The following is a 20,723-nucleotide window of genomic DNA, read 5'->3' on the forward strand; positions in this document are numbered from 1 at the left end:
AAGAAAGGCTGCTGCCCAAAGTCCAGTGTGACATGTGATTAAAATCAACCTGTAGCCGGCATTCGATGGTATCATGCTAAGGGAACCATAGAAAATAGCGACGTCGACAATCTGGGATGTAAAGACGGGCATATCACATATATTATCCCATTGACAGCAGAAGACAGCCACAGGTTGCTGTCAGGAATACTGTGTTTGGTATTCTAAGTCCACCATATGGTCCCTCTTATCAAGCTTTTGAAACATAAGGCAGACTGTTTCCTCCTCTGTTATCCTGCCCAGAGAATCAGGATGAGGGATGTGTCTTTCAATATGTATGAACTGAGGAGATTAGCTTCTAACAGTAATTGAGCTTGCTTTTTATTGTGCAGTTCTACCAACAATGATCCATTCTTTAATTGAGAAGCATTTTTAACCTTCCCAGCAATAGTGACCAGTGCATAGTTTTTCAGTACTTTGTAGTTTGAATGTTAGGAAATGTGGGACACATTTTCACTGTAATGATTTCACTACATATGCTAGTGCTCTTATTGTTTTGGGCACAAGGGATCCGTGATGAAAATGTTCCCTTCTGGAATCAGTGCCACAAACATAAACCTTAACTAGCTGGCTTATAATGCAATTCATCTGATCAATTCTGCTGTGTTCCAGTGTATGATATACCAGTGAACCATGAAAGTAAGACAGAAGACTTTATTTTTGCTTTTCAGGCCAACACAGTTAACATGAACACTCCACTCCTCTTCTTATGTGTGATGAAGTGTTTATTGATATGTATCCCTGCACTAGAAAAAATGAAATAACAGAATAAGATGATTTGAAATGTGTCTTAATGAATGAATTAATGAAGGAGTGCTCCCACTGTCCAATTTGAGTCAACCATTCCTTACAATTACAGAAAAATTGCAGGATTGTGATCTTGTGGATGATGTCATATATTCTTATAGGTGGTTTCCTACATTTCACAGCAACTTTCACCTCCATCATCAGGGTAGATTAATGAAGATGGGTAACCACCTCCATGATTATAGGGTGCCATAACCCATAAAACCACAATCATGAATAAATATCTCAAATCTCACATGTAGTGTATCAACTATTAACATAATGAATGAAGACAACTGAAGCTGTATTATTGAAGTTTTCTTTTTGTCAGTGCTGTAGCCTAGTTTCAGGAAGTACGCCAGTCTTAACACACATTAATTGCTAGTAGTAGTTCACCAGTCTGACTTCTCAACCACAATTTAGCCCACTTTTTACAGCACTGCATTATCATAAACAAATGATCAAGAACAAGTCAGTGTTATTATGCAACACAACCTTTGATTGCAGTTTAGCAACAGCTTCATCTTTGGAAACAAAAATGCCCAAGACTCAAGTATGGATAGTAAGGAGGGTGGAGGACCACAGCCATTTTGTTTCCATGCATTAAATGTTGGACATACAAGGTATGCATCATCACAATGAACAAACCAGTCTGCATTTCAACATTTGTCAGGAATTTCTCTGTAGATACATGTATAATACTGCTGATTGACAGTCTGATCTGGTGGATGAATTTGTGATGTGCAACATCTTTTCTAACCTGCTGTTGCCATCTTTATCTCAGTCTCCTACATGGCATTTTCCTTTACTTTCATTTTTAAGAACTTTGGAATTCTGTCTTGAGAGGAAACTTAAGCCATTGCTATTTTACTTTCTACTGAGTGGCATCATGAATCACAGAACAAATTCAGACTTGGATGTGGCCTTACTAATGAAGTTAATAGGAATCATTATAACAATATTTAGAAACACTTGGAAAGTTTATTAAGTGAGTAACCTCAAAATTCTTGTCTAAACTACATTCAATTATGTCAATATTTCCTTTGAAGTTCACTGTAGTATTTTCACATTTTATTCATCAGTTACACTCCCTCAGATTTCCATCATATGATGTTGGAGTAAGCAGTACACGATGTGCATCTTCATGGCACTACAGCAGGGCAGGACTTGAAGCGTTCCACCACGAGATTAAAGAATCTGTTACAAATTATTAAACACGTTTCAATTTTGATTCATTTAGATCGTTTTCTGTCGTCAGTCCGTGGCCTACCAGCAGCTTTCTTTCCTCCAGACTGTTGTTTATCTTTGGCCCTGTTGCTCAGTAATGGGTGAAGTTCTGAAACAAATCATATAATATCATACAGATATATATACAGGCCTACAAACATTTTCTAAAAATATAGGTTTCTGAATACAGTCAAATCCCCATTTGTGGTTTATTTGGAGATCAATGAATTTGGAGGAAATTGACATTTTTCATTCAATGAGTGAAAACCTTAAATTAAAGAACATTAAATGGGGGTTTTCACTGTGTGTACATACGCGCGCACACACACACACACACGTGACTTTGAAAATGTTACATAATCATGCAAAGATACAAAGCCATCAGATTAATATATATAAGATTCTAGGTTCTATCATGAAAATTTTATGTGCCATGGCAACATGTCTTTCAAGATTCTTGTTCATGCAATTTAATTTCCAGGCTCTGTAAAGACTTTAAGAGCAAATTACAAAATCAGGGGCCCTTGCTCAGATTAAAAATAATTTAAAAAATGATTTACTTTTTTGAAATACTCTAAAACAATATCCTCCAGTTGTGCGTATTTTGTCCATAAAGGAGAAACATGTTCCACAACCATAGCCAGAATAACAATTTTGTGTGTGCAGCAAGAATTAAATTCTTTGATCTGATTAAATTTATGCCTGTAATAAGAACGGGATATAATGCTATATATATCTAAAGTCCAACAATTCTCCACACCCTGTTCTCAAACACCTTATATTTGTGCTCTTCCTTAAATGTGAGGTATCATGTTTTAGACCCACACAAAACAACAGATAAAATTAGTTTTCTGTGTTTTTACATTTTATTATAGCAGACAGGAAGATAAAATATTCTAAACTGCATGGTAGGAAGCATTTGTGGGTTTTAATCTGCTCTTAATTTCTTCATGGATGCACTTTTTATTTGTTATTGTTGTCTCCAAATATGTGGACTCCGTCACATTTTTCAAGGATTCTTGATATATGTTCATTCATCATTTTTTAAACACAATTCCCAAGTGTTTAGTGAAGTACAAATTTTGGATGCGTGCACCTATCTTCAAGTTCAGTGTGTCTACATAGTTCCTGCACTCATGTTTTTAAAACCCAAGAATTCCAATCATTCTTGTTAGTCAACTGATATAAAATATTTTCTAAATTATTAAGTGTGTAAAATGAAATGTTTTGATTACTAAAATGGCACACGTCTGAAACATGAAGTTCGATAAACACTTAGGAAGTGTGTGTAAAAAGGGGTGAGAGAGCAAACGTCAAGTATCTGAAGATTACACACTGGGATGCTGCGCTACAGAATTGTCAAGGATTTATTAGCTGTTTCTATATCATGATTTTGTCTTACAGTCTGGTGAAGACATATGAGGTACACATAGTTTTCTCCACATTAACTTCTCGACCAGCCTCCTTACTACCATCTAATAGAAATTGTGTTATTATATTTATATTTGTGACCAATAAATTAACTTCTGGGGTCCGCAGTGGCCGCGCGGTCTGAGGCGTGGGCCTTGTGCCACTTGGTCGCTGGGACCGTGGGTTCGAATCCCACTCAAGTCATGGATGTTTGTCCGCGTTTTTCTGTGTTGTGCTGTCCTGTGTACAGGTAGAGGCTTTGCGACGGGCTGATCCCTCGCCCAAGGAGTCCTACCAAATGTCCATAGATCGAGCCAATGAAAAGTTGGGACCCGCAGTGCTCAGGCACTTGAAGAACGGGTCGTTCCCAGTAAATTAACATCACCAGCATTGACCAGAAACTGGTATGTCCCATTCAATTCCAGTCACAGCCTGTTTTCTTGGGCCATCTTAATGACATATTCTAAGGCAAAGGTGGAAAGCAAAACTTATTACATGAGAAAATAACTGGAGAAGGCGGGCATAACATTCAATTTGAACTAATACAAAAGCCATACATTCTGCACATAAATTTAATGCTTCTCAACTCAAATGTGTTGCAACATTAGTAGCAGCTCAATGGGGACCGACTTCTAGAACATCTTTCCTGTAGCTCCATAAAAATATACTTTTAGTATGATGTCTCTGTTCAGTATGCGAGTTAAAATACTGTAAATTTCAAGTAGAAATTTCATCAGAGATGGTGAAAACTTAGTTCCCAGGCTTACAAAAGTTCTACTGTATTTAATTTAGTATCTTCATATTTATACTTCTTTCCTCCCTTATTATTTATATGTTTGAGAACACAGTGCTTGTAACAAACATTAATAGAGAATTCTTTCATTTAAATTTAAACATCTCACATTTTGCCCAACATAGGGCAGCAAATAAACTATTTGTCCTGACACTGTTTCAGTCATTCAAGTATGTGTGATGCAGAATATCTAACATATAATAGACACATTACCTATGGCACTAATGAAAATCAATTTAAATTGGGCCACTGTAGTCCAAATTTGGCATGTCCATTTGCTGCAATTCCAATAACCTTGTGCAGGTCTTGAAATACTAACCATCAGTAGGTGCACCATGGAGTTGAATGTCAAAAGATCGGAATTTCCTTCGTTTTGGCGCAGGAGAGTTATTTTCCTTGGAGCTATTGCTGCGCTGCTGCTTGTCATCTAGTTGCATGTCAGAAAGGGGTGCTGTTCCAGGAGGTGCACCCCATCCTTCCTCTGGGTCCTCCACCTCAGGAGCAATTGGCAGAAACTGGAGAGCTCCTATATCTTCAGTCTCCTCATCTGAACTGCAGAAAGCAGCTACCGGTTCTATTGTTGATACATCAACCTGAACAGCAACAATTAACTTAAAGCACTATTGAATTTTGTACTGGAGAAAAAATACTGTATAGTAATTACAGGTAAAGCTGAAAATGCAAAGACAGATGGCACAGTTTCAAACTTCATACAGAATCATTTACATTTATTTTTAAAAGATTGTTGCAAATATTTGCATTCACAGGGTTAATATTTTTTAACCCCAAAAATCTCCTGTATTACATTTGTATACATGACTACAATGCCCCGCAATTTCAAATGCCTTGTTGCAATGGTTACTGCTTGCTACAATTAATTATTGTCATCAAATTAGAGGAATTTAGTATGATCATCAGTGGTTGCTGTGACCAATGTTCAGTGTTCAACACTGATATGTCAACAAATGCCATCCAGTGTGGCCCTTTGGATATGTAACCAATGTGGGTTCTAATAGAGTGTGATTGTTTACACATGTTATACCACCACAAAGAATGTAGTAGGCATGCACTTTCAGAAAAGTGTGTCCAGTGTGCTATGTAGTACAGTGTGTCCACAAAGTCCCTTCGGGGTTTTGAAAAATTGTGGCGCGCAAACAAATTGAGCTAGCCACATGCGGTTTGCGGCAGATTACAGTGAAAGTCTGTAAGTTTTTTACTGACCTCAGTAGACCTCTATGTGGGCTCCCTTGGTAGCACGGAGAACATCTAGATGATATTCGAGCTCTTGCCATATTCTGTGGAGCATGTCCACTGGAATAGCCGAGATCGCATTCCTGATACGGGTCTTCAGGTCATCAAGTCTGTTAACTGGTGTTCGGAACACATTGCACTTGACATAATCCCACAGGAAAAAAATCCAGTGGTGTTATGTCTGGTGAACGTGGAGGCTAAGGCATTGGACCATCTCTGCCGATCCATCTTCCTGGAAATGTCCTGTCTAGGTATGTGCGTACCTGCAGACCCCAATGAGGTGGGGCACCATCTTCCAGAGTTTAACTGTAATCTGCCGCAAACCGCATGTGGCTACCCAATTTGTTTGCAAGCCACAATTTTTCAAAACCCCGAAGGGACTTTGTGGACACACTGTACATTATTTCACAGAGTGCAATAAGTTGAATTTCTGAGTAAATAATACTCTCCCCTGTTCCTGTAAGGTGTTAGGGCACACCATGTGCAAAGTACTACCACCTCCTGGGAGTGTAAGTACACAAACTCTGACTTTAAATAATAAAGATTTTGTGCCAGCCAGTAACAATAAAGGATACAATAAACAATTCATAAAGTAAAGATACTAGATACTGGGAACGACCCGTTCTTCAAGTGCCTGAGCACTGCGGATCCCAACTTATTGTTGACTTGATCTATAGACATTCGGTAGGACTCCTTGGACGAGGGATCGGCCCGTCACAAGGCCTCTACCTGTACACAGGACAGCACAACACAGAAAAACGCTGAAAAACATCCATGGCTTGAGTGGGATTCGAACCCACGGTCACAGCGACCAAGCGGCACAAGGCCCACGCCTCAGACCGTGCGGCCATTGTGGACCCCTCATAAAGTAAAGAGCAGATGCTAACACACATGTCACTGAAAAAATTGGTTTATACATGAGACAATGTAAAGGAAAAACAAGTAACAGTTTAACACACTCATAAGCATAACAATATATCAACATAGGTGGCCATTCTGAAGATAGCTGAGTTGCAGGGGTTAAGTAGATTTTGGATTTCATTTTACCTCCAAGTCATCCTCCTGTTTTTCAGGGCCAAGCTCAACAGATTTATCTTCATCACTCAGATCAAATTCTGATTCACGCTCTTCATACTCCACATTCTCGTCAAGTTCCTTGAAGTCTGGGGCAAAAGCTGACCAGTTCTCTACCTGATTCTGAGCCCACACAGACACAACACCACTTGAGATTGATGCAATAATTGGTCTCACTGGGTGCCACTGGAATATTAGACATAAAAGTACTTGAATCTCTGTTTCTCACTTGGAGCAATACCCAGCTCATAACTGCAAGGAAACTTCAATAACTATATATCTAATTATTATGAAACTGTCGGTCTCATTCCACAAGAAAGATTAAAATTGTAGTCAATAATCAGAAAACTATTACATTAGGTAACTAAATCTGTAGCACAAAGCATGTGATAATTATTCAACTCTTCAAGAAATTCTCTGTTATGAAATCATCGAAAGTCCACCACTGGATCCTATGTTGCACCAGTACAAAGCTGTGACCTATCCTTTCCATGCCTCAATATCTAAAATGGCCTCTGTTAATGAGAATTCACAGATAGATGTTTTTTATGATTCTGTATGTACTTTTTTTTTCAATCTTCTTTATTTTGTTAACTTTACTATGAATGAGTTTTGAAGTTTTCTTTCAGGTTTTACATCAGTGGTCTTGGAAGTGGTTACAAATGTTCCTGAGGAAACTGTCATCTCCATCTTTAAGCACAAGACTAAAATCTCAAAACACTATTCTGAGTTCAGCCAAGTAAGCAGTCACAAATTATGTCCCAAAGGACAACCAAGATAGTGACAACCAAATGACTGTAGTATATTTAGGAATAAAACATTAATGGAATTATAACTGATAGGGGAAAACAGAAAGAAGAGATGTGCCATTGTTATGTGGGAGCACTGTACATAGCAATTTAATAAAATTATTTTTAAAGTCTGCCTCTGGACTGGTCATCTTACACCTGAGGGTCTTATAATTGGGTAAATATAGTAATTAACTAAATACATGGTATAGCAAACAAAAAATTCACTATTATATATTACGTGACCCACAGCTTCATAATATTATCATTCACCATTTTCTTTCAACTTTAATTCTGACTGCACACTTACTTTCACAATGCTTTGTATCTTTACAGTTTATAGGACCCACATTTTTCATTCATAATCAATGCTCACCACTACATCTAAGAGTAATTCTCCTTTTGTTCCATGCAGGATTTTGACCAAATTGCCAATGCTCTTCTCCCATACATAGAGAGCATGCTGTCTTGCTGATCCTGCACATATGTATTCTCCATCGCCAGAGAAGCAACACTTCTTCCACATAGTTCTAAAACACACGATGTATATAATTAATTAACTACTATAAAAGTTGCTCCATAGTTATTAACAAGACTAGAGAAAAAACAGCAACAAAAAACTCAGGAAGAAATAAATAAGAGAATAGAATTAGCAAGGTTTTATGCAGAAGGTTCCTAGGCAAAAGTGAAATGACTAGACAAGCTAAATTAACAGCCTGGCAGCCAAATACTTGGGAATTCTGGGCATTAATAACAACATCTCTAACAGAAGTATTTAAGAAAAATTGAGATGAAAAGAAAAGATATAAACCAAACTCTAAGCACTGTTTTAGATTTGAAGCTGCTAAAATAAAATACAAAATTGGCATTTTAAGTGGTTCAAAGGGATCTATGGGAGATAGGAGTTGAAGGAGACTGGATTTTGTTGCCCCAGGACAGGGTCCAGTGGAGGGCTTTGGTTAATTAGCTGATGAACCTTCGGGTTTGGTAAGCCATCTAGTTAGGTAGTTAGTGGTTCAAAGAAGTAGGCCATATATTATGAAAAGGGAAAGATACTCTAAGAAAGCATGGCTGCCAAGACAGAAAAAAACCCTGGAAAGATGGTATTCAGATTGCACTGAGATGAAAAGATGTTGGAAGGGATGAAACTAAAATCCAAAACCAGATAATAAGTGATGAAACTACATGCACCTCTTTTATGACAAAATTAAGTTCTTTCACAAAAATTTGCACTGCATTTTCAACAAATTATGAACTGCCATTTGGCTTCTAATCACATGCAATTTTAATTCAGCATAATTTATAACTCACGTGCTTGTGCTGCCATTTAGTTCTGGAATCAGTCTTTCTATATTCATGGCATTCTGAGAGTGCCTTATCCCTGTATTGCCAAGCCCCCTTTTATAAATACTAAATTGGCAAACTAATGCAATATATACTTGCGGTAACAGTATTTTAATATTTAACTGCAAACTTAAATATTTATAACAACTGCTCACTTATTAACTAAGTCCTGCAGCTTCTGAATAGGCTCTGGTTCACCATCCTTACCACACGTCAGCACCTCCTTACTGTCATAAACTCGGATCACACGATCTGCCGTGTTGATCAAGAAACAACTGCAAGAAAGGGAAAAGAACTGAAATCAATGCCACTAACAACTATTTCCTAATTAATTCCACAGTTTTCCACTTCTCATGCATTTCTTACATTAGCAAACACAACAGAATGATATGAAGATAAATATCTTCTTGGTTGTTGCAGCATGTATTTATTCAGTGGGCTTCCTCAGTCCCTCCAGGAAAATACAGGGATAATGCCCTAAACTAGGACACAACAGCCTCCTTCCATACTCTTTCTAACTTATCAGTCGTTAACCTTTTGAAGTCCAATGGTAACTGTATGTCCCACCCACTTTAACAATCACTTTGTATTAATGGGTTTCATACGATTCTCGGTGTAAACAGCAATTATTTCCCTGAAAAGCATAAACAACCTTATCTTTGTAATGGTGAAGAGTGTGGACTGAATACTTAAATCTTATTTAGACGAACTTCTACTTCAAAAGATGACTTATCTGACAATATATAGTCTGAGCCAATGACAGCATTGTTAACTCTCTATGATGTAGTATATTCTTTGAAAATTAGATTGTTACTCAGTTTGTCAAAGAATAGTCCACTTTCTTTATGCAACCTGAATGTTATCACCGTATTCACAAAAGCCTGCCACCAGACTGTATCCTGAACTAGCACAGAATTGATAAATGTTAAATTAACGTTACTAAGCACTGAATGAGACGAATACACATATTGGTCACCAGGGATTGAGGAGGAGGAAGCAACCATTGCCAATTTCAAAGCACAATCCTGTAACGTGCACGGAATCATAAAGATCACAAAAATTTCAGTAAGGAGCGCCAGTGAGTCAGCAAAGAAATTAAACTGGGTACCACATATTTCAAATAAAGTCATAAACATGTCCACATGGCTCAATATCTAGTATTATGTACTCTTCACAAACCAGGAATTTTTCTTTGTCACTTACCTTCAATTTGACTACCTATTCCCAACAGTCTGACAATATTAAAAAGTAAATTATAACATACTTTGTCCAGAGCATGCAGTAATCTTTAAATCTAAGGTATAGGATGGATAGTAACAACAAATTTACATGACATAAAAGTACAATATTACTGACAGGAAGGCCAATATGTTATCTGATCAGATGACTTGGCACCCCTTAATTATATACATTGACAATACTTGTACACTCACTCTCCTCTCCTAGCAAACTCTATGCTCTTCACTGCCGTTGCACTTGTTGTTCCTTGTGTCACTTTAAATGAAGCCTTGAGGACTAGATCACTGGTTGACAGAACAAGAACCTTCCCCTTTGCATTGCCAGTATATACATAGTGTCCCCGACGATCAAAGGAAGCAACAATGTTCAGATCTGACTGCTGCAACAAATTTACATGGCTCAAGTCTGTTATTAACACAGTGATAAAAAGTCACATAACCCATTCGTCACACATTCTATTTGTAAAAAATAAATGACACTGAAATTAAAAAAAAATATATTAAGTGTTGGAATGTCCACCACATTCAGCAATGCACATTTTCACTCTTGTATCTGCAATTAACACCAAAGGTTGGCCAGAACAGTTTCTCTCCTGCATGCTTCCTGTGCCATGGAAATGATTTACCAGACAAGACACTGTCAATTTGTTTGGCTGAGAGAATCAGGAAATACATCCCTAAACTCATTCTTGCATGTTAGGTAAGAACAGGATGGCAGATACTGTTTGGCAATGAACACTGGGTTTCACTTGTGAAAAAGACATCCTTGCAATTTGACCATTTAAAGACAAGTGATGGAGTGGCGCAAGCAGTTTACATAACGTGACCTGCGTGGGTACTTGCATAGTCACAACAGTACTGTGTTTTTATTAATTCATTCTAAATGTATTCAATTGCAACCACCAATAAGTATTTTAATATGGGTTGCATTACTTTTGAACACCCAGTATACTGTATATCTAAATCTGCATGCTCTCATTGTCCCACAGACAGCACCTTACATGGAACCTTTAAATAACTTAATTTCAAAGTCCTTGCTGACTTGGTTTGTCAGAAAAACCGTATAATGCATTATAAACCTTTTGAGAAATTTTCTGATTTCAGACGCTCCAAATGTGCATGTAATATTATTCAGTAATGCCATATCTAACTACAGAATGCTGGAGGAACAAAAAACAATGGAACATTTAAGACCACTCTTTGCAAGGACAAAGACTTTCTGTGATCTGTAAGATTTGAGGTTTTCACAACAGTGAGTATGAAGATTTCTGTCTTCTGGGTTGTTGCGCTGTGTAGTCTGGTCGATGTTAACCAACGTTTCAGAGGTCATACTGCCTCCGTCATCGCCCTGATGACGGAGGCAGTATGACCTCTGAAACGTTGGTTAACATCGACCAGTCTACACAGCGCAACAACCCAGAAGACAGAAATCTTCTGTGATCTATTTAATCTCTGTGAGGCGTCTAAACTAATGTAACCAGCAACCCGCAGTAACTAGGAATATGCATGGTTTGTAAGGAGATTATGGAACTAATGAAACAGCATGAGAGGAGAGATTATTTCCAATGAAAATATCAACACCAGATTACAATTTTTAAATTTTATTTGGTTTGGTTAATTTCACTTTAATTTACACATTTTATTGACAACAGATTATGTTTGTATAGTTTCATTTTATTTCTTACTTTACTGAATAGCTATTTCTAAACAATACAGATTAAACAGCTTTAAATGCAAGGATGATTGTGAGTGATAAAGCAGCTATGTCATATGTAAAATACTATATCAGAAAGCTAGTACCAGACTATTAGTAAATGGGATAAGTTCACATAACACAATCTTGCAAATACAATTATTTATAATTATTGTTGTTTACCCAATGTCAGTAGTGGGAAAGGTGAAAAGCTATAACAGTTAACACATTACGCTGACCACTTACCCCTATCTAGTGCTGAGGTTAAGTATATGAAGGAGCTATACCCCCTCCCCCAAGTGCCTATATGGTGTGTAGCAGGCAGGACAGCTTTACTCTTTTACTCATTAATCTGAATTTTTTAACTGTTACAGGAATTACAAAACAGAGTAACAGAATCTTTCATGTTTCCAACCTATAACTGAGACGATAAATTTTAAGCACTATAATATTAAATTTGTTCGTACAAAGTGGACTTGTGAAATACAGTCAGAAAGACAAAGTGAACCAAGAAGTGCCAAAAAAAGCAGAGATCTTGTATTATGTCCACATATTAGACTGTAATTTATATTAATGTTCATCACATCACTTTGCAGTTGTACTTACATCATCATCAAGTGGTACAATCTGGTGGTCTCCATCAGTATCAACCAAGACAGCTGCATGACGCATCGGACAGACTAAAAATATTTTGTCATTACGTGGGTGGAACTGAACCTGACAACAAAGAATTGTGTAAGAATTAAATTAACAGTAATTATAATTTCTATCATTGCTCTGTAATTTTACATCTCATTAGTTACGATCCTCTTTTTATTCTTCTTCTTAATGATTTATTCTCATGCAAAGTAGAAAAGCAATTGCAATAAAATATTTCAATATTTCAGGCCATTCTTAACAGAAAGTTGCATCAGACAAGTGTTTGCCTACATGAGTTTTATTATAGGTTTTGTATAAACATAATTTAATTAGCCAAACTGGTTTAAAGGGTGTACCAAAGTCAATGGGAAAGTTATATAATACTTTTCTCATAACTGAATCATAGGTTATTTTTGATGTGATAAGCAACTGATATACTGTCCTACTGTATTCCCACTTTTTCTCCAGTATCCAAGAAATGAAGAATATCTAATCAGAAGTTGATCAATTACATCAAAACCCACGATGATGTTACCCAGTAGCTTCATCTACGTATAAGGTTAACCTTTACAAAAGAATTTTGAATGAAATTCTGTATGTAGCTGACATTCCATTCAATGCAGTTGGTCATTTACTGTTAAATAAACCAATAAATAAATTAAGCCGTGAATGATTTAATTTAAATTCACCTTCAAGATCGGTGAGGGAAATCGGTACTTCTGCTCACATTCACCCGAAAGGATGTCCCAAATACACACATTGTTGTCTGTGGATGCACTCACAAGCTTGTGTCCATTCCGCGACCAGCTTCAAACAAAAGAAAAATGCATGTGTTTACAATTTTCTGATATGCTATTAGAAAAAACTCTGAAATCACATATTCAAGGAGTTTAGCATCCAAGCATATAGCATCATCATCTATCACCAAATCTGTTAAAGAATTAGTAACTTATTCTTACTCAACTGAGTGCAAATCTAGCATAACCCAAATCAACTACTGTAATCTCTCATGCCTCCTGCAAAACATAATACCAACCTTAATGAGCATACAGGATGCACATGAGCACTAATAATTTTTGCTATTCCTCTTGTAAGAAAATCCCAAATAACAATACGACCATCATTGCATCCGACCGCTAGCAACGTTCCTCGTTTGTTGAATGCACATGTTACAGCCAATGATATACAATCTAAAGCACCATCAAATTCCTGCAACATAAAATAGCTATGAGTATGCATCTCTGATGTCATGAATGTATTTCTGACAATGTTACACATATCACTGATGTATTTATTTATTTATTGATTTGTGGCATATTTAATGAGGCTTTCAGTAGCTCAGATTGCATACCATCAGAGTTTAGAATAGAATTTATTTACATTCCACATATCCTTCACAGGCCTAAGCCAAGGATGCTGAACATGCCACAGCACAAGTACAGTTTGTGTTTCTAATACAAATACAAATTACATAGTTATGATGGTGATTTGCAGTCAACTACCATATTACAGCAAATTACATAAAAAAAAGCATCATTACTACTGCTTACATATATTTATAATAGCTGTGAATTTTTGGTTCTTCTATGCAGGAGTGGGATAAGAGATACTCTTAGCGCTGGCTTAACTTTCTTTATATCATAATTCAGACTTCTTGGGGGAAGATTACTGAATAGTTTAATTACAGTATAGTAAATTCCTTTTTGATATTTACAGAGGTTAATTTTTGGCACATGGAGATTATACATGTATCTTGTACTTACAGGATATGTTGATTTATGAATAATGAATTGTAAAAGATATGGAGGGAAGTAGTCATGGCTTAAGGTACTATTCTATATTTTTCCTGAAGGCACCAAAAGAACATGAAAAACTTCAATCATGTCAGCCTGTCTCTGGGCCAGACCTCACAAATTCTAGTTACTGAATTCAAGTAACATACCGTGTGCTGACTCCAGACATTCTAAGTTCAGAATTTCATGCTGTTTATATTATTTAGATCATACTATTGAATCTGTCAAATTCCTGAGGACCATTATGGCATTTCATAAAACGAAAATAATACTTTTATAATGGGTTGTAAGCCTAATTCCCAAGCCTGAGACCCAAAACCTTATCAGCCATCAAACACTGCTTATTTAACACAGGGCTGTTCTCCACACAATCAGTGTAACGTATGTGTGACCTCAGGTTCAAATCCAGTGATTGCCCGTAAGTATTAGAAACTGAATTTACTGGCGACAACATAAATGCTACCATGAAACCATACTTCACCAGCAGTTTAGAATATGTAACACAGAACGATATGATGATTAATGAACTAGACCTTGCACGGGCAGAAGTCATGGCCTAATTCAGGGCACTATCCTGGCATTTGCCTGTAAGGAATGGGAAAAACCAAGAAAAACCTGTCAGGGCAGACGGTCTCTGGGCCAAGTTTTGAACCCTATACCTAACTAATACAAAGGTAGTGAATTTAGGAGGGATTTAAAATCAACAAAATGTTACGTACGTACTAGTCGTTTCCTCTCAGGCCGAGATATTCCTATAAATGCAATGTTCTAATTTGTATACCTGATATTTTTCACTGAAGCAATCCACTACATACAAATAATACACTACGTAAGCCTTCTACGCACCTCTGGATAATTCTGTCCAAATGATTCTGAAAAAAAGCAGGATTATGTTACATACAATATATATATCATTTAGAACACCAAAAGATTGTGTAGCATATCAAATAAAACTCTTTACCCAAGAGTTCCAGATTCATGGCTAAGCTTTACACCCTTAACAATTCTAACCACAAACGACGAACACTTCTGTTCATTCTAATGTTGGTAACGCGTGATTCCTAAACACAACACACAGGAAAACATGGTGGCGATAGTTGATGCTATTGTACTCTATGTTGAACGGGTTGAAGGTGGAGGAGGGGAGGGGATAGTTGAATTCTTTGTAGTTAGTTCTACTCAGTAATATAATTTTAACGCTTGAAACAAAATTTATACAGTTCGGATTTTGGTTAGTAATCCGTAGTACAAAGGTAGGCTTCCTTGAATTGTATAACATTACCGGCCCATTTTATAAATTTGTGTCACAGACTGCGCCTACTACACAAACTTACTTATAATGACACCCTCATGTCGGAGCCAGCAAGGACCTATAAAACATTGATAAACTTTTACCAGACTACATGGCGCCACACCCAGAAGACAGCCAACTTTGAACTCATTGCCATAAAAACCAAAAAAAAAAAAATCTGCAAAATGAAATTTAGTTTTAGCATCTATGAGCTGTGTAAATATAGTTGAGTATTAACCTTTAATTTTTTTGTGCTTCACAAAACCGTTTACATTTATGCAAATGGAAATTTTACAAGAGTTTTCTGCCACCGTTCATATTAATTTCTCCTTCTTCCAACCAAGTTACCTGTAATCTCCAACATTTTTTGCTTGTCTGCCCCAACACTGCTATATCAGATATTTAATTTATGTTCATAGGCAATGGATTGCATTATTTGATCAGTTTATACAAAGTTGAGGTCATCAACAATCAATTTCTGATAAACAACTGAATTGGTAAAGAAGAAAGAAAACAATGTTTGAAACATATGTTCATGTACGAGGGTCGCTCATTAAGTAATGCCCCACATTTTTTTTCTCAGCCAATAATGAAGATAGAAAAGTGTACTTTTACATGCTTGAGATTTGATGTTTCCCGCGTTCGTGTACGGAGTTTCAAATGATTCCAACCGATAGCGGAGCTGTAGTGAACTGTTAAAATGGCGTCTGTGAACGACTCTCGTTACAAGCAACGAGCTGTAATTGAATTCCTTGTTGCTGAAAAAGAAACGGTGGTGAACATTCATAAACGTTTGTGTGCTGTGTATGGAAGCTGTGCAGTCGATAGGAGCACCGTTGGTCGCTGGGTTAAGAGAGTTAAAGCTTCAGGAAGTGAAGAAACCGAGCTCCGTGATCTGCCGCGCTCTGGGCGTCCTGCCACAGCCACACTCCAGACATGTTGAACCGCGCGGATGCCATTATTCGTGAGGATCGGCGCATCACAACTCGACAATTGGCCCAACAGCTTTCAGTCAGCAAAGGAAGTGTGATTGCAATTATCCAGGCTCTCGCATATTCGAAGGTGTGCGCAAGATGGGTTCCACGAAGTCTCACAGCAGACCACAGGATTCAAAGGAAAACGATTTCTTCTGAATTGTTGGAGCGTTTTGATGCTGAGGGAGAGGTCTTTCTGTCCCGGATCATTACAGGTGACGAAACCTGGATACACCACTTTGAGCCAGAGACAAAAAGGCAGTCAATGGAGTGGCATCATCCTCAATCACCGAGAAAGAAGAAATTCAAGACAACTCCCTCCGCCGGAAAAGTCATGATGACTGTCTTTTGGGACAGTGATGGGGTCATTCTTGTGGATGTGATGCCAAGAGGTGCGACCATCAATTCAGACGCGTACATCAGGACCCTGAAAACCCTCAAGAAGCGTTTTCGACAAGTTCGGCCTCACAAGCATCCAGCAGAAATTTTGCTCCTGCACGACAATGCACGCCCTCACACAAGTCTGAGAACCCGGGAAGAAATCACCAAATTGGGTTGGACGGTGCTACCCCATCCACCCTACAGTCCAGATCTGGCACCCTCCGACTTCCATCTCTTTGGGCCACTTAAAGATGCTATCCGCGGAACAAGATTTGAAGATGACGAGAGCGTGATTCAAGCAGTGAGGACATGGCTACGTGCACAGGACAAGAGCTGGTACCGGCAAGGCATGCATGCACTTGTTCCACGCTGGCGTAAAACCGTACAAGTTGATGGGGACTATGTGGAAAAATAGTATGTGTAAAGGAAACATTGATTTATATTGTCACTAAATTTGAGCCATCTTGAATAAATATGTTCTGAGGAAAAAAATGTGGGGCATTACTTAATGAGCGACCCTCGTATTTTGGTAAAATTTGTTTAAAGTGGTTTGCTTGTCTGTTTTGTTTATAAGAAGACAAGTAGACTGGAATCAATGAATTAATCTTATGATGAAGAGATATGCTTATGTTTTTACACTGCCTGCAGTCTGATAGTGATTTTTAAAAATATGGTCACCAATTAACAGTTGTCTGTTATACAGATAAGATGCACTGCTGTTATGGAACAATTTTACAATACAGTGACCTATTTCTTAATATCAAGTTTGTAATTTATATGCAAAGTATTAATTTTCATTCCCCATAAGCTGAATATGGGGTGTCATTTATGGTTACTAGTGCAGCACAAATGATTGTAACTTAATGACATTTTACATCCCATTGCACAAACACCTACAATTATAACTTATCTTAGGATTATAATATGGTGAGACACAATAACTTCTGAAGACTGTCAAAAATCATATAAAAACTTTCCATCTGAGAAAGAAATTACTTCTTGGCATGAGAACACCTGATGTTCACCTTATTTTATACATTCTGAGTTTCCTATGACTTCCAGGAAATTGTAAGAAGCCCTGTAACTCATAAGATTCTCATTAAGTGAAAACAATTTTCAGAAACATGGAATTTATTCTTCACAAATGAACATACCTTCAAAAACACGTTTTAAATTGTAGTACATGTTGCTCTCTATGAAGCAAAACAATGAACATTCCTTGTGATTCTCCCCCTGACTATGCAATAACCTAATTGTTACACACTGGACCAGACTTCAGACATTACACATTAAACAGTTCTTTTCTTGAGTTTCTTTAAGTTCTAAACTAAATTGAGCAATGTTTCACATTAAGGTGGCAACTGATTTGTAACATTTACTAGTAATGTAACATTTGCGGCGAGCATGTTACATTACACCACAACTGATGAGGCGTATCGAATGCTCGTTTTGAACGCTCGGCTCGACTGTGCTCCATTCATTTCATTCAATATGTTGGACATGGAGGTTGTGTTATCTTTGTTCCATTTAATACGCTACTCTTATCTAAAGAACTCGTGAATGCTCGTTACGACGCCGCTCGACTGACTGACTGACTTGTAATGTAACACTCAAAGGGATTCGGGAAAAAACTGACAACACGATGGAGCACCCGTGAGCGTGAGCGGCTCGCATCGAGCAGCTCAGTTCGCTGTCTTCACTTGTGTAATGCTCGATTTGTAACACGTTACATTACAGGCAAATGTTACAAGTCAGTCGCCACCTTTAGGTTTCATATTTCAATGCATACAATTGTTGATGTGTACACAGTACATATTTTTTATAGTTCCTGGTCTCAAGAAGTATAAAGGCAGATTTTGTGACAGGAAGGCAATATGTGAGAATTACATTTTGTGGACAGATAGGTGCACAGGAGTGGTTCCCCCAACAAGATACTTTTTCAAGAATAAATAGGATTTGAGGTTTCCAGTGGTGAGTCTGAAAATGGCTGTCTTCTGAGTTTTTGCACCATGTAGCCTGGTAAAAGTTTATCAATGTTTCAAGGATCCTTGCAAGGCCTTCTGAAACATCAGTAAACTTCTACCAGACTACAGCACAACCCAGAAGGCAGCCATGTTTTCCAAGAATGTTTGCAAATTGAACATATACCATATGAAAGAAACATATTAATGTAATTTATTAATAAGGAATTAACAGTTTCAAAACTGCTTCCTTAGAAACTAGGAAATCAAAGGAACCTTGAAAGATAAATAACAACTCTGAACATTTAAACTTACAATACTAATACAGCTTGTATGTAACTTGACATTAGAACATTATAGGTTAAGTGGCATGCCAACATCCTCATCAGTTTCAATTCCCACTTCATCTAACAGAGCCCTCTTAGAGTTAGGATAAAATTCTAGAATAGATTCTATAATGTCCATGCAGAGCCGCCTTCTTTTTCTCAGTTCCTTTACATTACTTTCATGATCTTTTTGTTTCTGTTTGCTATCAGATTCTGATATATTCACAGTGTTTTTAGAAATGTTGTCAAACTTGGCCTTTAATACCTCGATTCTACTTTCAAGTAGTTTTTGTTCACATTCAGCTGCATTGGTTGTTGGTGCTGATCGTAGATCACATAAAAGTTTTTCATTACTCTTCAACTCTTGTTCTGCTGAGGCAAGTTTTTGGGAAATTTCATTGAATTTTGAATCCAAATCCTGTAACTCTTGCTCAAAATTTTTAACGTTCGTATCTTCTTGTTTTACCACATAAACTTTCTGTTTTCCATACGCCTTTTCTATAATTGCTCCTGTTTTCGCAAGATGGTCTAGAGCTTTTTGGACAGTAGGTTTCTTAATCTCTTCGTGCAGATTGTTGAAAATGTCATTTGTACTATAGGGGCGATTTTGAACACGTAAGTATTCTAAAACAACTTCTGAAGGGTCCATTTTTGCTTTCAATCAAAATGTTTTCGTCTTTGCTTACGTATTCTTGGAGCTTTTCAAATTTTTGCCCTGCAACAAATCTCTGTTCACCTGTTACGCATACAGGTGTACAACTTTAACGTAATAAAAAGCAATGTAAAACAACTTATATGCCTACTGTCCTGCCATCTGTCCATTAGTGGTGTGTTAGAACGCGGCCCTAAAATAAATAGTTGACTGCAATTACTTCGCATGTGTGTCGTGACATTAAATAATTTTTGAAACCCTCATGTAAAAGAGAAACTCACCCCGACCTTATGGTGAAAGAGAATGTATATGAACAGGTTTAAACAGTCTTGCTTCACTTTTAAAGTAGACCCAAAAGTGTAAATACTTCATCTAGCAACACAAAATCCCCTTCTTTATACGCATTGGATCAAAAAAACTACTTTTGGAAGAAAAGCCAAATATTGGAAATATTTAGAGGTAGCTAAACTGAAACTCGAACAAGAAATATGTTTTCGTCCCATACGTTTATATTCAGCGTTTCTCGCCCTTATTCAACTAAAGCAACAACAAAAAAAGCCAACTAAGTTCGTCAGTGCAAGACGCTTTCCTTTACTCTCGGAAACCACTCCCGCGTACAAGACGATTCACAGAAACTGAACAAGAGTGCTTTAAAATCTATATCTGCGCATATGCTTACGCTGATGGGTTTGTTGTCCGTGGCATGTTCAGAGCAATGGCTGTTGATGCTACTTCGAGGGGGCGCCCTAGAGGCAATCTGTCCTTTGTTAAAGAACTCTGGTTAGATGGAAGTCTGGGAGTTGAACCCAGAATGGTCAGGATTGCTTTAATTGAAAGCCTCTGCGACATTGGTGTCAGATGGAATGCCTCCACGACTGGAGACAGGCTTACCCTACCTCGTTTGAACTGTACCCTGAAATTTGCCATACAAATGAGGAAAAGTACAGAAAAACCTCAGTCTGTTGGACACTAACAGTTGCATCAACACAAATGCTCTCCACTAAGCCGATCTATGGGGTCCGCAGCATCAGCTAACTTTTGAATCAAAATTCTCAGTCAGTGC

The 20,723-nt window shown here is 37.5% G+C and overlaps 2 protein-coding genes and 1 long non-coding RNA gene across 4 annotated transcripts; 1 reads left to right on the plus strand and 2 right to left on the minus strand.

Moving 5' to 3' along the window:
* The first annotated feature begins 1,334 nt into the window (after window positions 1–1,334).
* On the plus strand, window positions 1,335–7,502 carry LOC147871145 (uncharacterized). The gene is made up of 2 exons (XR_015532743.1): window positions 1,335–1,448; window positions 7,210–7,502. It is a non-coding gene; the product is annotated as an uncharacterized LOC147871145 (long non-coding RNA).
* Rbbp5 (retinoblastoma binding protein 5) lies at window positions 1,787–15,266 on the minus strand. Of its 2 annotated transcripts, none has more exons than XM_022072159.2 (11): window positions 15,037–15,266; window positions 14,922–14,947; window positions 13,319–13,491; window positions 12,972–13,089; window positions 12,250–12,360; window positions 10,146–10,327; window positions 8,868–8,987; window positions 7,745–7,898; window positions 6,554–6,766; window positions 4,575–4,848; window positions 1,787–2,161 (listed from the first exon to the last, which is right to left on the minus strand). In XM_022072159.2, the coding sequence occupies exons 1-11, from the start codon at window positions 15,053–15,055 to the stop codon at window positions 2,058–2,060; spliced, it is 1,494 nt and encodes a 497-aa protein (XP_021927851.1). In that variant the 5' UTR covers window positions 15,056–15,266; the 3' UTR covers window positions 1,787–2,057. The 2 variants fall into 2 exon arrangements, with proteins under 2 accessions (XP_021927851.1, XP_021927850.1); XM_022072158.2 differs by having other exon boundaries at window positions 10,146–10,330; window positions 15,037–15,263.
* Window positions 15,267–18,469: 3,203 nt separating this feature from the next.
* Window positions 18,470–20,244, minus strand: LOC110833731 (homologous-pairing protein 2 homolog). Its single transcript, XM_022072156.2, has one exon. The coding sequence runs from the start codon at window positions 19,655–19,657 to the stop codon at window positions 19,037–19,039; it is 621 nt and encodes a 206-aa protein (XP_021927848.2). The 5' UTR covers window positions 19,658–20,244; the 3' UTR covers window positions 18,470–19,036.
* Window positions 20,245–20,723: the final 479 nt, after the last annotated feature.

The sequence above is a fragment of the Zootermopsis nevadensis genome, unplaced genomic scaffold (assembly GCF_977971745.1).
Source record: "Zootermopsis nevadensis isolate Lab colony 2312 unplaced genomic scaffold, Znev_1.0 Znev_ptg000061l, whole genome shotgun sequence".
NCBI classification, from domain to species: Eukaryota; Metazoa; Arthropoda; class Insecta; order Blattodea; family Termopsidae; genus Zootermopsis; species Zootermopsis nevadensis.

Excerpts from the sequence above, each read along its gene's own strand:
- Rbbp5 (XM_022072158.2), bottom strand. Across the intron at positions 6,767-7,744 it reads AATTACTCTTAGATGTAGTG|TGGCACCCAGTGAGACCAAT; the intron begins GTGAGCATTGAT and ends CTAATATTCCAG. Across the intron at positions 4,849-6,553 it reads AACAGGAGGATGACTTGGAG|GTTGATGTATCAACAATAGA; the intron begins GTAAAATGAAAT and ends GTTGCTGTTCAG.
- LOC110833731 (XM_022072156.2), bottom strand. The coding sequence starts at position 19,657 with ATGGACCCTTCAGAAGTTGTTTTAGAATACTTACGTGTTCAAAATCGC.